General features: G+C 40.0%; 1 protein-coding gene across 2 annotated transcripts in view; it reads right to left on the reverse strand.

The window, feature by feature from the left end:
- Window positions 1-1711: 1711 nt before the first annotated feature.
- The window catches only part of RAB3C (RAB3C, member RAS oncogene family), a 296500-nt gene continuing 280356 nt past the window's right edge, over window positions 1712-17855 (reverse strand). For both annotated transcript variants that reach the window (XM_030927983.1, XM_030927982.1), the window contains exon 5: window positions 1712-2129. In XM_030927983.1, the coding sequence (XP_030783843.1) occupies window positions 1942-2129 (188 nt within the window). In that variant the 3' untranslated portion in view covers window positions 1712-1941. The remainder of the gene's footprint in view (window positions 2130-17855) is intronic.

The raw sequence follows: 17855 nt of genomic DNA on the forward strand, positions 1-17855 counted from the left end.
GGAGACTGAGGCAGGAGAATGGCATGAACCCGGGAGGCAGAGCTTGCAGTGAGCTGAGATCTGGCCACTGCACTCCCGCCCGGGCCACAGAGCAAGACTCCATCTCAAAAAAAAAAAAAAAAAAAAAAAAAAAGCTAATAAAACATTAATGTTTTCTTGTCGTTACTATGCTAAGGCTTGCTTTGCAGGGCGCCAAAGTAGAAATGTACTACTGATTAGTGGATCTTCAACTAGGAAGGCGAGAAATAACATGGAAATGCTTAAAGCATTCCAAATGCTCTCTCCCCTAATTTCCAACTTTTAACTTACTAATGTGTGTGACCTAGTTCTGTGACTTGTAAGGATTTATTCTCCAGAGATATCTTTAGATATATGCCTGTTTCACTTGCATTCAATACTTTTATGGGAAGCCTCTCTATTTTTGAAAAGAAGAAAAAATTTCTTTGACATAAACACCAAAAAAGAGACAGTTCACTTAATGAAACTATCCTTCCAAATCTACCAAATAATCCCTGCTGCCTTCCTAAATCCTAGCTGTAAATAATGCTGGACAGTGACACAGAGGCGAAGTTTCCCTGTTGCTCTGTACAGCTGGTAGGATTTGTTGTTTTCTCTTTATTCATATGGGTTCTTTAGTAATTTGTGATACAAAATTAGAATGTTCCAATGGTTTCCTCCCTCTTTTAAATTGCTATGGACCCTAAATATTTCTGAAATTGAAACACTACAGTTAAAGAATGTTTCCTGTGTAACTTAAGCATTCACGTAATAGGAATATGCTTTAGAATTTATGAGCATCTGGACTTAAAAAGATAACTAAAGATTAAAATTTCCCTTTTTCTTGGGACCCTTTGAAATCTGATTTAAATAGCATCTAAACAGGTAAAAGAGCTTAGCTGAGGTTTGAGAAGATGGCCGTGTTTGAGGAGGCAAGTCTACATCCTATGGAAAGAGGAGCCCTAACAAGCTTCAACAAAAGCTCTAGTCCAAGAGTGGTGACGGTTCCAGAAAGTGATGGTGGTAGTGGTGTGCATTATGGGGGTTGGGGAAGGCAAGTCATTGAAAAATAAGGGAGCTTGGACCTTGGAATTCCATAGCTACTCATACTCTTCTTGGTTACAATGCTTGTTGCATAAATGGCATTCAGTAGATACATCTCAATCTGTTCAATGATGCCAAATATTCACAGAGTTGGGTAGGATCAGTGGAAAAAAAGTCCTGGGTAGGTATTTGCTTATTTAAACATGTAAACGAAGATTATTGTTAAATAGCCCCAGTCAGGTTGTATTAATGACTTAGGAACATTGCAAGGACCTTAAAAACAACATTTCGATTTCTTTATAGGTCAATTATCTCCTCAGTTATTAATAACAGTGAAATAAAGACATAGTTCCCAACACCAAACTGACCAGACTCATGACAGCATCCCTAATCATGAGAAAAACTTCCATTTGATTTTCAACTAAGAGTAAAGCAAATGAAGTCTTGTGACATCTTCCCCTGTGTGTGCGCTCACACACACACACACACACACACACATACACGCACACAAAGCAATTCCTTGGTCATCATTCCTACAAGTGAATAGCATAATTTGAAACAATGGGACAAAAGCCAGTTGTAGTGAAATTATAGTCTGATGTCCCAGAAGTAGTCTGAGAACAAATTTGAAACAAAAAAAGCCTAGCAGACAAATAAATAACAAGTCACATGCAGGTACTAGATGTTTATAGATGGATAGTCCTTACAAATTTAAGATCACATATTTGCCACATATTAAACAGGAAATCTCCCAAGAATTGAATGCATGTATGAGCCATTGACATCAAATTATTCCTTCAAATAATTATTAGGCAGTGTAAATGAAGGCTAACAGACCATTTACAAATGCTGTTTGTTGGCAACCAGAGCCCCATAGAGCTGCCTGTGTGCATGGGGACACTAACAGGCACAGTTGGGCTGCGGTGGAGGAGGGGTTTCCTTGAGTCTTGTGTTCTGCTTTGCAGCAGTGATGGCAGGATCAGTCTCCAAACTCTCTGACATTTTGTCACAGATGATATCCACAAGGCGCTCAAATGTCTGCTTGACATTAATGTTATCCTTGGCACTTGTTTCAAAAAACTCAAAACCTGGAAGAAACACACAGAAACACAACTTGGTTATTTCACATTTCTGAAATTAAATGGGACTTGATTATGGCTTTCAATGGTGATGAGGTGATGGTGAGACATCAGTGGATGGTAGGTTTGGGGTAGGTAAGAGATTAGAGGTAGACATGAGGTACCATTTAAGCAAATGCTACCATCTCTTACTCCATTAACCATGAACAAAAGAGTTATAAAGTGGAGTTATAAAGTGGAATTGGTGATGTTCACATTTTATTTTTCTCTCTTGATTCATTTGCATTATCAGCATGACTGAATAGATTTAAAATATTCTATTGCAAGAGTTAGTAATGACAACTGTAAGAATCCTCAACACCAACTCTATCTTTAAGAATCTTCAACACCAAATCTATCTTTTCCATCCCTTCCCTCAACCCCTAGCCCACCATGTAGACTCTTGGAATCTTTTCGTGGCATCATTTGGCATTTTATTCTGTTTTTATTTCCAGATTCTACTAAAATTTGTAATTTTAATTTTTTAAATCAATTTAAAGCTCAGAAGCCTTGGTGTGCTTATTCTGCTGTAAAAGGGAATACCAAGCTCCAATATAATCCTGCTCTAACTTTTCCATTTCTGCCCTGCTGCTGCCTAATAATGGGTCTGAGAGTGGCCTTCTAGTAAATGTTCAGTATCTAAAAGGACACAAGATGGCACTGAAGAGTCATAAGATTTACCTTAAACCTGCTTCAGCCTCCTTCAGAAAAATTTTGAGCAGTGTTATTCCAACGGCCCTCCAGGGCTTTGTATACCTCTGCACCTATCAACTGGGTGCTGATTTTTCCATAGCGTCTGTTATCTATCAGCAGCAATGTTTATACCAACATCTGGGAAAGGGCACTTGGTAAATTTCAAATGAGCTGCCAGAGATTGTTAAGAAGGTACAAAGTGCAGCAACAGTTTCACACGTTCACCTATGTGCCACTGTACCTGGGCAGAAGCAGCCTTAGTATGCCGCTCTGTACACAGTCTTATCACTCTATTGTTTGTATTCACATTCCACTGGCTGAGCTTGCCAGTCAGTTGCCATGACAACCTCCCCACTAGGCCAGCCAGAGATTGCTCTGGTCCATTCAGGGGACATTGATTCAGAATGTGTTGGGCTGAACATAGAAAGGCTTTTCTAATCCATTCTGAATTTTACATCCTATAAATCCTTCTGGTTACATCTGGCCCTATCTCAGAGGAGCCACATGGATTCAAAATGATTAAATCATGTGATTTCATCCCAAGTCCTGGGGTCAAAGGAAGAAGAACTAATATTTTGCATCCATGTCAAAATCCCTCAAATAACCTAGAAATACTTATTTTCTTAAATAGTATTGAAGCTAGACAACAAAAGGCAATTGTTGTGAGTTAAAATCTCCAACTTACTCCAGCCTGGGCGGCAGAGCGAGACTCCGTCTCAAAAAAAAAAAAAAAAAAAAAAATCTCCAAATTAGTCGCTATACTATTTGGTTCAATGACTACATCTGAGCTTGAATTTCACTAGCTACTCTCTTGTTGAAATCCACATGAATAACTGCAGGATTGGGGCTGAAGAACATCAGTAGAGTCCAGGTTCTATAAAATAGAGGTGGATATTTCAAACCATTGTGGCTTATATTTTTCTTTCCTTTTGTCTCTCTGGATAATGCTTATATGGTTCTCTTATAGACTACATTTTAAAAATCTACAGATACGGCCATCTGGTGTTAACAGAGCTCTCTTTTCTAATGTTTATACAGTCTTTAGAGCTAGATCATTCAACTTCCAGTAATTCAATCCAGATTTGGGTAAAGGCAAGTATGGATCTAAGCAAGATCCTTGTTGCTAAGATATCAGAAGTATTGGCATCCTTGTGGTGATTTTCCCAGACCTAATGGGAGGATGCTTTATGTCATAAGATACCAAGAACCCACTGAAGAATTCAAAATCTCTGAATGAACCTTTGAAGAAAAAACATCCAATAATTTGGTACAAAGGTCTCATTTACAAGTTCAATTTTTTTGTCTCTTTTGCTAACACTTCTTATACTTATTAGCATGATTTGGGAAGTCACTGAGCTTGAATGATATCATAAAAGATTTAGCCATTATGAAAAGATGATAATCTACACAAGATTTTGTCAAATGTGACTCCTTTAGCCTGGGTATCTCAACACCCTATCATCATATTGGTATACAATTTGAGGTCAGTAAAATGATCTTTGATCTCAGAAGCCAACATGCTCTCAGCTTCTCAACCTTAACTGGAACCCTAAGAATATGTGGCTATTAAAGAGACAGTGTGCCAGAAATAATGGCACCCATTTATTCAGCATGCTGAGAAGGAGACATCATGACATGGTGAGAGACAGATTATCAGTCAAAAGATGTGGGATCTAGCCCCACTTACCAACACTTCTAGCTTTGGGACCATGAATAAGTCACTTTTTAAAAAATCCTTACTTTCCTTATTTATGACATTTGCCTTACTTACAGGGTTATCATGAAGCTAAAATGAGAAAAGATAGGCATAAGTGCCAAGCAAACTAGAAAATGCTATGATAACAACAATAGCAATAATAAACTAACATTTGTTGAGTGATTACTATATAATAAGTACTATTCAAAGCATTTTATACATTTTAACTCATTTTATCCATTAGTAGGTGCCATTATTTCCTCCAATTTACTGATGAAATAGAGGCAGAAAATGACTCTGTAATTTGCTCAAGTATTTCCTTGCTCAGCTAGTAACTGGCAAAGCTGGAACATGAACTACTAACTTGTACAGTCTCCTACTTCTCCAGATACACTGAAAAAGTAAGCTACCATTTTGTTTTGGCTAAATGGTAAGTCCTATGTTAATTAACAATCACAATATACCATAAACTTTCATCAAGTTAAATAATCAGAAAATAATTAACTAGATTTAACACTGCCAGTAAACCAAATGAAACAATCTTTCTTGGTGATTCCAAAAGTACTCTGATATCTCATACTGCTTAAGATTCATCAAGATGGTCATCATGACAGCTGTATTTCTACACAGAATTCTAGATTTATAGATATAAAAGGTTATGGAGGCTGGGTGCAGTGGCTCATGCCTGTAATCCCAGCACTTTTGGAGACTGAGGTGGGTGGATCACTGAAGTCAGGAGTTCGAGACCAGCTTAGCCAACATGGTGAAACCCTGCCTCTACTAAAAATACAAAAATTAGCCAGGCGTTGTGGCACATGCCTGTAGTCCCAGCTACTCGGGAGGTTGAGGCAAGAGAGTCGTTTGAACCTGAGAGGTGGAGGCTGCAGTGAGCTGAGATCGCACCACAGGCACTCCAGCCTGAGTGACAGAGCGAGACTCCATCTCAAATACATACATACATAAATAAATAAATAAATAAATAAATAAATAAATAAATAAAGGTTCTGGAAGTTAAAGTGCCTCTCATTGACCAGATATGCTGGGATCTCTTGTTATAGGTTTGTCATAAAATAAGATATTCAGGATCAAAATCAATATCATTAGTATTTTAGCATGTAGTAGTTTAGATTTGGGGTACAAGGATTTAGTTTAGGATTGGGGTACAAGTGGGGCTTGATTTTCTATCCAAGCAAATCCGTCTTTTCATTCAATCACCTGTGTATGAGGACGCTCATGCTCAAAACTGTGTGTGCCCCTGGGTGCTTAAAGCTCATGACCTAAGTTATAACCACTAACCCAACCACTACAGCCTTTGTTCTTCACTAACTCAGATTTTATGGCTGTTATTTCCCAGTATCTCTGTATTTTGAGATCAGTTCTCAGTATTCTGAGCTTGTTCTCAAAGATCTTTAATCTCCCATTCATATACACCAACATCAGTGGGAAGCTGGGTCAATGATGCTTCAGAAACAGCGTCTTATAACTTTGAAGATCACTTCCAATCTACTGGGTAGAAGAGTGTTTTTCAACAAGAGCAAATAAGTAGCCCAAGGTCACACAGCAAGCCGATTGTGAAGTCTGACAAAAACCTCCTGTTAAATAGGTTACTGATTTAGCTTACAGCCTTGAACACCTGTCTTTCAGACTACATCATCCAGAATTAGTATTTTCAGCTCATGTAGGTTTCTTCATCAGCAAATCAATGAAGTCTTTCACTGAACTGTAGAAACTCTGATCATTCATTCTCTTGCTTCCCTTAACAAAGCCTTTCTAATCTCTCTGGCAGAGGCAGGAGGCACTGTTCCTGAGACGCATGAGTTTTGCACCATGGTCCAGCGCATCTCTGTTGTTGGCTTCCTCATGCCTAATCCTGAAAGGGTCACTCCTGCCCTTTCCAAAAACCACTACAGGTACAGCAGGACACTAATCCCTTCAGGTTCACCTGACATTAGGGACCAAATAAAAGCTTGGAAAGGTTTTGTTTGATAAAACATGTTAGCTATGCTGAGGAAAGATGAGCAGAAGCACAAAACCAACCTGTGTTCTCTTCATGGTGGACACTGAAAGAGCAAGCAGAGACAGGCAGTGTAAGCCAGACTTCACTCTAGCGCCAAAGACTGTGATCCTACACCCTGACTTCATAGGATTGGAGGTTCACCCTCATTAGAATCACCTAAAGTACGGGCTGGGTGTCATGGCTCATGCCTGTAATGCCAGCACTTTGGGAGGCCAAGGTGGGAGGATTGCTTGACCTCAGGAGTTCCAGACCAACCTGGGCTACATAGCGAGACCCCACCTCTACAAAATATACAAAGTTTAGCTGAGTGCGGTGCCACATTCCTGTAATCCCAGCTACTCGGGAGGCTGAAGTGGGAGGACTGCTGAGCCTGGGAGGTCAAGGCTGCAGTGAGCAGTGTTCATGTCACTGCACTCCATCCTAGGTGACAGAGCAAATCACCTGAAGTGCTTAAAAGTTTCTGAACTCGGGGGGCGGAGCAAGATGGCCGAATAGGAACAACTCCAGTCTCCAACTCCCAGCGCGAGCGACACAGAAGACCGGTGATTTCTGCATTTTCAACTGAGGTACTGGGGTCATCTCACTAGGGAGTGCCGGACAATCGGTGCTGGTCAGCTGCTGCAGCCTGACCAGCGAGAGCTGAAGCAGGGCGAGGCATCGCCTCACCTGGAAGCGCAAGGGGGAAGGGGATCCGTTTTCCTAGCCAGGGGAACTGAGACACACAACACCTGGAAAATCGGGTAACTCCCACCCCAATACTGCGCTGTAAGCATACAGGCATTCCAGGAGAATATATCCCACACCTGGCCGGGAGGGTCCCACGCCCACGAAGCCTCCCTCACTGCTAACACAGCAGTCTGCCGCGATCTATCCGCAAGGCAGCAGCGAGGCTGGGGGAGGGGCGCCCGCCATTGCTGAGGCTTAAGTAGGTAAACAAAGCCGCTGGGAAGCTCGAACTGGGTGGAGCTCACAGCAGCTCAAGGAAGCCTGCCTGTCTCTGTAGTCTCCACCTCTGGGGACAGCGCACAGCTGAAGACCAACAGGGGAAGTAGCGGGAGCCGGTGCAGACGCGAACGACTCTGTCTGACAGCTTTGGGGAGAGCCGCGGATCTCCCAACGCGGAGGTTGAGATCTGAGAACGGACAGACTGCCTGCTCAGGTGTGTCCCTGACCCCTGAGTAGCCTAGCTGGGAGAAATCCCCCACTAGGGGCAGTCTGACACCCCACACCTCACAGGGTGGAGTACACCCCTGAGAGGACACTTCCAAAGGAAGAATCAGACAGGTACACTCGCTGTTCAGCAATATTCTATCTTCGGCAACCTCTGCTGCTGATACCCAGGCAAACAGGGTCTGGAGTGGACCTCAAGCAATCTCCAACAGACCAACAGAGAGTCCTTCTGACTGTCAGAAGGAAAACTATCAAACAGGAAGGACACCTATACCAAAACCCCATCAGTTCGTCACCACCATCAAAGACCAGAGACAGATAAAACCACAAAGATGGGGAAGAAGCAGGGCAGAAAAGCTGGAAATTCAAAAAATAAGAGCGCATCTCCCCCTGCAAAGGAGCGCAGCCCATCACCAGCAACGGATCAAAGCTGGTCAGAGAATGACTTGGACGAGAGGAGAGAAGAAGGCTTCAGTCCATCAAACTTATCAGAGCTAAAGGAGGAATTACGTACCCAGCGCAAAGAAACTAAAAATCTTGAAAAAAGAGTGGAAGAATTGACAGCTAGACTCATTAATGCAGAGAAGATCATAAACGAAATGACAGAGATGAAAACCATGACACGAGAAATACGTGACAAATGCACAAGCTTCAGTAACCGACTCGATCAACTGGAAGAAAGAGTATCAGCGATTGAAGATCAAATGAATGAAATGAAGCGAGAAGAGAAACCAAAAGAAAAAAGAAGAAAAAGAAATGAGCAAAGCCTGCAAGAAGTATGGGATTACGTAAAAAGACCAAATCTACGTCTGATTGGGGTGCCTGAAAGTGAGGGGGAAAATGGAACCAAGTTGGAAAACACTCTTCAGGATATCATCCAGGAGAACTTCCCCAACCTAGTAGGGCAGGCCAACATTCAAATTCAGGAAATACAGAGAACGCCACAAAGATACTCCTCCAGAAGAGCAACTCCAAGACACATAATTGCCAGATTCACCAAAGTTGAAATGAAGGAAAAAATCTTAAGGGCAGCCAGAGAGAAAGGTCGGGTCACCCACAAAGGGAAGCCCATCAGACTAACAGCAGATCTCTCGGCAGAAACTCTACAAGCCAGAAGAGAGTGGGGGCCAATATTCAACGTTCTTAAAGAAAAGAATTTTAAACCCAGAATTTCATATCCAGCCAAACTAAGTTTCATAAGTGAAGGAGAAATAAAATCCTTTACAGATAAGCAAATGCTTAGAGATTTTGTCACCACCAGGCCTGCCTTACAAGAGACCCTGAAGAAAGCCCTAAACATGGAAAGGAACAACCGGTACCAGCCATCGCAAAAACTTGGCAAAATGTAAAGACCATCGAGGCTAGGAAGAAACTGCATCAACTAACGAGCAAAATAACCAGTTAATATCATAATGGCAGGATCAAGTTCACACATAACAATATTAACCTTAAATGTTAATGGACTAAATGCTCCAATTAAAAGACACAGACTGGCAAACTGGATAAAGAGTCAAGACCCATCAGTCTGCTGTATTCAGGAGACCCATCTCACATGCAGAGACATACATAGGCTCAAAATAAAGGGATGGAGGAAGATCTACCAAGCAAATGGAGAACAAAAAAAAGCAGGGGTTGCAATCCTAGTCTCTGATAAAACAGACTTTAAACCATCAAAGATCAAAAGAGACAAAGAAGGCCATTACATAATGGTAAAGGGATCAATTCAACAGGAAGAGCTAACTCTCCTAAATATATATGCACCCAATACAGGAGCACCCAGATTCATAAAGCAAGTCCTTAGAGACTTACAAAGAGACTTAGACTCCCATACAATAATAATGGGGGACTTCAACACTCCGCTGTCAACATTAGACAGATCAACGAGACAGAAAGTTAACAAGGATATCCAGGAATTGAACTCATCTCTGCACCAAGCGGACCTAATAGACATCTATAGAACTCTCCACCCCAAATCAACAGAATATACATTCTTCTCAGCACCACATCGCACTTATTCCAAAATTGACCACATAATTGGAAGTAAAGTACTCCTCAGCAAATGTAAAAGAACAGAAATTATAACAAACTGTATCTCAGACCACAGTGCAATCAAACTAGAACTCAGGACTAAGAAACTCAATCAAAACCGCTCAACTACATGGAAACTGAACAACCTGCTCCTGAATGACTACTGGGTACATAACGAAATGAAAGCGGAAATAAAGATGTTCTTTGAAACCAATGAGAACAAAGATACAACATACCAGAATCTCTGGGACACATTTAAAGCAGTGTGTAGAGGGAAATTTATAGCACTAAATGCCCACAAGAGAAAGCAGGAAAGATCTAAAATTGACACTCTAACATCACAATTAAAAGAACTAGAGAGGCAAGAGCAATCACATTCAAAAGCTAGCAGAAGGCAAGAAATAACTAAGATCAGAGCAGAACTGAAGGAGATAGAGACACAAAAAACCCTCCAAAAAATCAATGAATCCAGGAGTTGGTTTTTTGAAAAGATCAACAAAATTGACAGACCGCTAGCAAGGCTAATAAAGAAGAAAAGAGAGAGGAATCAAATAGATGCAATAAAAAATGATAAAGGGGATATCACCACTGACCCCACAGAAATACAAACTACCATCAGAGAATACTATAAACGCCTCTATGCAAATCAACTAGAAAATCTAGAAGAAATGGATAATTTCCTGGACACTTACACTCTCCCAAGGCTAAACCAGGAAGAAGTTGAATCCCTGAATAGACCAATAGCAGGTTCTGAAATTGAGGCAACAATTAATAGCCTACCCACCAAAAAAAGTCCAGGACCAGATGGATTCACAGCTGAATTCTACCAGAGGTACAAGGAGGAGCTGGTACCATTCCTTCTGAAACTATTCCAATCAATAGAAAAAGAGGGAATCCTCCCTAACTCATTTTATGAGGCCAACATCATCCTGATACCAAAGCCTGGCAGAGACACAACAAAAAAAGAGAATTTTAGACCAATATCCCTGATGAACATTGATGCAAAAATCCTCAATAAAATACTGGCAAACCGGATTCAGCAGCACATCAAAAAGCTTATCCACCATGATCAAGTGGGCTTCATCCCTGGGATGGAAGGCTGGTTCAACATTCGCAAATCAATAAAAGTAATCCAGCATATAAACAGAACCAAAGACAAGAACCACATGATTGTCTCAATAGATGCAGAAAAGGCTTTTGACAAAATTCAACAGCCCTTCATGCTAAAAACGCTCAATAAATTCGGTATTGATGGAACGTACCTCAAAATAATAAGAGCTATTTATGACAAACCCACAGCTAATATCATACTGAATGGGCAAAAACTGGAAAAATTCCCTTTGAAAACTGGCACAAGACAGGGATGCCCTCTCTCACCACTCCTATTCAACATAGTGTTGGAAGTTCTGGCTAGGGCAATCAGGCAAGAGAAAGAAATCAAGGGTATCCAGTTAGGAAAAGAAGAAGTCAAATTGTCCCTGTTTGCAGATGACATGATTGTATATTTAGAAAACCCCATCGTCTCAGCCCAAAATCTCCTTAAGCTGATAAGCAACTTCAGCAAAGTCTCAGGATACAAAATTAATGTGCAAAAATCACAAGCATTCTTATACACCAGCAACAGACAAGCAGAGAGCCAAATCAGGAATGAACTTCCATTCACAATTGCTTCAAAGAGAATAAAATACCTAGGAATCCAGCTTACAAGGGATGTAAAGGACCTCTTCAAGGAGAACTACAAACCACTGCTCAGTGAAATCAAAGAGGACACAAACAAATGGAAGAACATACCATGCTCATGGATAGGAAGAATCAATATCGTGAAAATGGCCATACTCCCCAAGGTTATTTATAGATTCAATGCCATCCCCATCAAGCTACCAATGACTTTCTTCACAGAATTGGAAAACACTGCTTTAAAGTTCATATGGAACCAAAAAAGAGCCCGCATTGCCAAGACAATCCTAAGTCAAAAGGACAAAGCTGGAGGCGTCACGCTACCTGACTTCAAACTATACTACAAGGCTACAGTAACCAAAACAGCATGGTACTGGTACCAAAACAGAGATATAGACCAATGGAACAGAACAGAGTCCTCAGAAATAATACCGCACATCTACAGCCATCTGATCTTTGACAAACCTGAGAGAAACAAGAAATGGGGAAAGGATTCCCTATTTAATAAATGGTGCTGGGAAAATTGGCTAGCCATAAGTAGAAAGCTGAAACTGGATCCTTTCCTTACCCCTTATACGAAGATTAATTCAAGATGGATTAGAGACTTAAATGTTAGACCTAATACCATAAAAACCCTAGAAGAAAATCTAGGTAGTACCATTCAGGACATAGGCATGGGCAAGGACTTCATGTCTAAAACACCAAAAGCAACGGCAGCAAAAGCCAAAATTGACAAATGGGATCTCATTAAACTAAAGAGCTTTTGCACAGCAAAAGAAACTACCATCAGAGTGAACAGGCAACCTACAGAATGGGAGAAAATTTTTGCAACCTACTCATCTGACAAAGGGCTAATATCCAGAATCTACAAAGAACTCAAACAAATATATGAGAAAAAAACAAACAACCCCATCAAAAAGTGGGGAAAGGATATGAACAGACATTTCTCAAAAGAAGATATTCATACAGCCAACAGACACATGAAAAAATGCTCATCATCACTGGCCATCAGAGAAATGCAAATCAAAACCACAATGAGATACCATCTCACACCAGTTAGAATGGCAATCATTAAGAAGTCAGGAAACAACAGGTGTTGGAGAGGATGTGGAGAAATAGGAACACTTTTACACTGTTGGTGGGATTGTAAACTAGTTCAACCATTATGGAAAACAGTATGGCAATTCCTCAAGGATCTAGAACTAGATGTACCATATGACCCAGCCATCCCACTACTGGGTATATACCCAAAGGATTATAAATTAGTCTACTACAAAGACACATGTACACGTATGTTTATTGCGGCACTATTCACAATAGCAAAGACTTGGAATCAACCCAAATGTCCATCTGTGACAGACTGGATTAAGAAAATGTGGCACATATACACCATGGAATACTATGCAGCCATAAAAAAGGATGAGTTTGCGTCCTTTGTAGGGACATGGATGCAGCTGGAAACCATCATTCTTAGCAAACTATCACAAGAAGAGAAAACCAAACACCGCATGTTCTCACTCATAGGTGGGAACTGAACAATGAGATCACTTGGACTCGGGAAGGGGAACATCACACACTGGGGTCTATCATGGGGAGGGGGGAGGGGGGAGGAGGGAGGGATTGCATAGGGGAGTTATACATGATATAAATGATGAATTGATGGGTGCTGACGAGTTGATGGGTGCAGCACACCAACATGGCATAAGTATACATATGTAACAAACCTGCACGTTATGCACATGTACCCTAGAACTTAAAGTATAATAAAAAAAAAAAAAAAAAAAAAAAAAAAAAAAAAAAAAAAAAAAAAGTTTCTGAACTCCACTCTACACATACTGAACAATGGGAATCAAAAGGGGTGTATGGGGCTTCAGAATATGCATTTTTGACAGGCTGCTTGGGAGGTTTCCTATGCACATTTACGGTTAAGATTTACCCTCCTCTGTACACCCATGTTCATAGCAGCATTATTCACAATAGCCAAAAGGTAGAACTAATCCAAGTGCCTATCAACCTATGAATGGATAAACAAAATGTGTTATACACAAACAATGGAATATTATTCAATTTTAAAAGAAAGGAAATTTTCACTCATGTTATAACATGCATGAAGCTTGAGGACACTATGCTAAGTGTAATAAGCCAGTCACAAAAAGACAGATACTGATTCATGCTACAACATGGATGAACTGTGAAAATAGTATTCTAAGTGAAAAAAGCCTGACATAAAGGACCATATCTTATATGAGACCATTTTATAAGAAATGCCCAGAATAGGTAAATCTATAAGACAGGAAGCAGATTAGTGGCTTCCTAGGCTGGGGTAGAGAGTGAGGGAAAAGGCAGAGTGAATGCTGATGGGCAGAGGGCTTCTTTCTGGGATAATGAAAATATTACAAAATTGACTGTGATGAAGGTGGCACAGTCCTGTGAACATATCAAAAACCACTGAATTGTATACTTTAAATGGGTGAATTTTATGGTATATTAATTATATCTCAATAAAACTCTCTCTCTCTCTCTCTCTCTCTATATATATATATGTATGTATTTATACAGTAAGAATCACTATCCTAAATGAATGAGAATGTATGTTGCCCTTAGAGATTTTTCGGAGAAATCCCATGGCCGACTGGGGAAACTATTCCAGTGAATGGCAGAATCCCCTACCACAAAATGGTTCCCGTGCTCAGCAAGAACCCTTCTTACAAGTGTTTAAATCTAATCCTTTTTCTCTGGTCTCAGTGGAGATGAAAGAGCAGCTGTTTTACTTTTTTTACTTTTTAATTTAATTTTATTTATTTTTTTCTTTTTTATTATACTTTAAGTTCTAGGTTACATGTGCACAATGTGCAGGTTTGTTACATATGTATACATGAGCCATGTTAGTGTGCTGCACCTATTAATTTGTCATTTACATTAGGTATATCTCCTAATGCTATCCCTCCCCCCTCCCCCCACCCCACAACAGGCCCTGGTATGTGATGTTCCCCTTCCTGTTGCCAAGTGTTCTCATTGTTCAATTCCTGCCTATGAGTGAGAACATGAGGTGTTTGGTTTTCTGCTCTTGTGATACTTTGCTGAAAATGATGGTTTCCAGCTGCATCCATGTTGCTACAAAGGACATGAACTCATCCTTTTTTATGGCTGTATAGTATTCCATGGTGTATATGTACCACATTTTCTTAATCCACTCTGTCATTGATGAACATTTGGGTTGATTCCAAGTCTTTGCTATTGTGAATAGTGCCACAATAAACATATGTGTGCGTGTGTCTTTATAGCAGCATGATTTATAATCCTTTGGGTATATACCTAGTAATGGGATGGCTGGGTCAAATGGTATTTCTAGTTCTAGATCCTTGAGGAATCACCATACTGTCTTCCACAATGGTTGAACTAGTTTACAGTCCCACCAACAGTGTAAAAGTGTTCCTATTTCTCCACATCCTCTCCAACACCTGTTGTTCCCTGACTTTTTAATGATCACCATTCTAACTGGTGTGAGATGGTATCTCTGTGGTTTTGATTTGCATTTCTCTGATGGCTAGTGATGATGAGCATTTTTTCATGTGTCCGTTGGCTGCATAAATGTCTTCTTTTGAGAAGTGTCTGTTCATATCCTTTACCCACTTTTTCAGGGGTTGTTTGTTTTTCCTTGTAAATTTGTTTGAGTTCTTTGTAGGTTCTGGATATTAGCCCTTTGTCAGATAAGTAGATTGCAAAAATTTTCTCCCATTCTGTAGGTTGCCTATTCACTCCAATGGTAGTTTCTTTTGCTGTGCAAAAGCTCTTTAGTTTAATTAGACCTCATTTGTCAATTTTGGCTTCCGTTGCCATTTCTTTTGTTGTTTTAGACATGAAGTCCTTGCCCATGCCTATGTCCTGAATGGTATTGCCTAGGTTTTCTTCTAGGGTTTTTATGGTTTTAGGTCTAACATTTAAGTCTCTAATCCATCTTGAATTAATTTCTGTATAATGTGTAAGGAAGGGATCCAGTTTCAGCTTTCTACTTATGGTTAGCCAGTTTTCTCAGCACCATTTATTAAATAGGGAATCCTTTTTCCATTTCTTGTTTTTGTCAGGTTTGACAAAGATCAGATGGTTGTAGATGTGTGGTATTATTTCTGAGGACTCTGTTGTGTTCCATTGGTCTATATCTCTGTTTTGGTACGAGTACCATGCTGTTTTGGTTACTGTAGCCTTGTAGTATAGTTTGAAGCCAGGTAGTGTGATGCCTCCAGCTTTGTTCTTTTGACTTAAGACTGTCTTGGCAATGCGGGGTCTTTTTTGGTTTCATATGAACTTTAAAGTAGTTTTTCCCAATTCTTTGAAGAAAGTCATTGGCAGCTTAATGGGGATGGCATGGAATCTATAAATTACCTTGGGCAGTATGGCCATTTTCACGATATTGATTCTTCCTATCCATGAGCATGGAATGTTATTCCATTTGTTTGTGTCCCCTTTTATTTCCTTGAGCAGTGGTTTGTAGTTCTCCTTGAAGAGGTCCTTCACATTCCTTGTAAGTTGGATTCCTAGGTATTTTATTCTCTTTGAAGTAATTGCGAATGGGAGTTCACTCATGATTTGGCTCTCTGTTTGTCTGTTATTGGTATATAAGAATGCTGGTGACTTTTCCACATTGATTTTGTATCCTGAGACTTTGCTGAAGTTACTTATCAGCTTAAGGAGATTTTAGGCTGAGATGATGGGGTTTTCTAAATATACCATCATGTCATCTGCAAACAGGGACAATTTGACTTCCTCTTTTCCTAATTGAATACCCTTTATTTCTTTCTCTTGCCTGATTGCCCTAGCCAGAACTTCCAACACTATGTTGAATAGGAGTGGTGAGAGAGGGCATCCCTGTCTTGTGCCAGTTTTCAAGGGGAATTTTTCCAGTTTTTGCCCATTCAGTAGGATATTTGCTGTGGGTTTGTCATAAATAGTTCTTATTATTTTGAGATACGTTCCATCAATACCGAATTTATTGAGAGTTTTTATCATGAAGGGCTGTTGAATTTTGTCGCAGGCCTTTTCTGCATCTATTGAGATAATCATGTAGTTTTTGTCTTTGGTTCTGTTTATATGCTGGATTACGTTTATTGATTTGCATATGTTGAACCAGCCTTGCATCCCAGGGATGAAGTCCACTTGATCATGGTGGATAAGCTTTTTGATGGGCTGCTGGATTCGGTTTGCCAGTATTTTATTGAGGATTTTTGCATCGATGTTCGTCAGGGATATTGGTCTAAAATTCTCTTTCTTTGTAGTGTCTCTGCCAGGCTTTGGCATCAGGATGATGTTGTCCTCATAAAATGAGTTAGGGAGGATTCCCTCTTTTTCTATTGATTGGAATAGTTTCAGAAGGAATGGTACCAGCTCCTCCTTGTACCTCTGGTAGAATTCGGCTATGAATCCATCTGGTCCTGGACGTTTTTGGTTGGTAGGCTCTTAATTATTGCCTCAATTTCAGAGTCTGTTATTGGTCTATTCAGGGATTCAACTTCTTCCTGGTTTAGTCTTGGGAGAGTGTAGGTGTCCAGGAATTTATCCATTTCTTGTAGGTTTTGTAGTTTATTTGCATAGAGGTGTTTATAGTATTCTCTAATGGTAGTTTGTATTTCTGTGGGGTTGGTGGTGATATACCCTTTATCATTTTTTATTGCATCTATTTGACTCTTCTCTCTTTTCTTCTTTATTAGTCTTGCTAGTGGTCGATCAATTTTGTTGATCTTTTCAAAAAAAAAAAAAAACAGCTCCTGGATTCATTGATTTTTTGAAGTATTTTTTGTGTTTCTATCTCCTTCAGTTCTGCTCTGATCTTAGTTATTTCTTGCCTTCTGCTAGCTTTTGAATGTATTTGCTCTTGCTTCTCTAGTTCTTTTAATTGTGATGTTAGGGTGTCAATTTTAGGTATTTCCTGCTTTTGCTTGTGGGCATTTAGTGCTATAAATTTCCCTCTACACACTGCTTTAAATGTGTCCCAGAGATTCTGGTATGTTGTATCTTTGTTCTCATTGGTTTCAAAGAACATCTTTACTTCTGCCTTCATTTCGTTATGTACCCAGTAGTCATTCAGGAGCAGGTTGTTCAGTTTCCATGTAGTTGAGTGGTTTTGATTGAGTTTCTTAATCCTGAGTTCTAGTTTGATTGCACTGTGGTCTGAGAGACAGTTTGTTATAATTTCTGTTCTTTTACATTTGCTGAGGAGTGCTTTATTTCCAACAATGTGGTCAATTTTGGAATAAGTACGATGTGGTGCTGAGAAGACTATATATTCTGTTGATTTGAGGTGGAGAGTTCTGTAGATATCTATTAGGTATGCTTGGTGCAGAGTTGAGTTCAATTTCTGGATATCCTTGTTAACTTTCTGTCTCATTGATCTGTCTAATGTTGACAGTGGGGTGTTAAA

Source organism: Rhinopithecus roxellana, chromosome 3 (assembly GCF_007565055.1).
Source record: "Rhinopithecus roxellana isolate Shanxi Qingling chromosome 3, ASM756505v1, whole genome shotgun sequence".
In the NCBI taxonomy this organism is placed as follows: Eukaryota; Metazoa; Chordata; class Mammalia; order Primates; family Cercopithecidae; genus Rhinopithecus; species Rhinopithecus roxellana.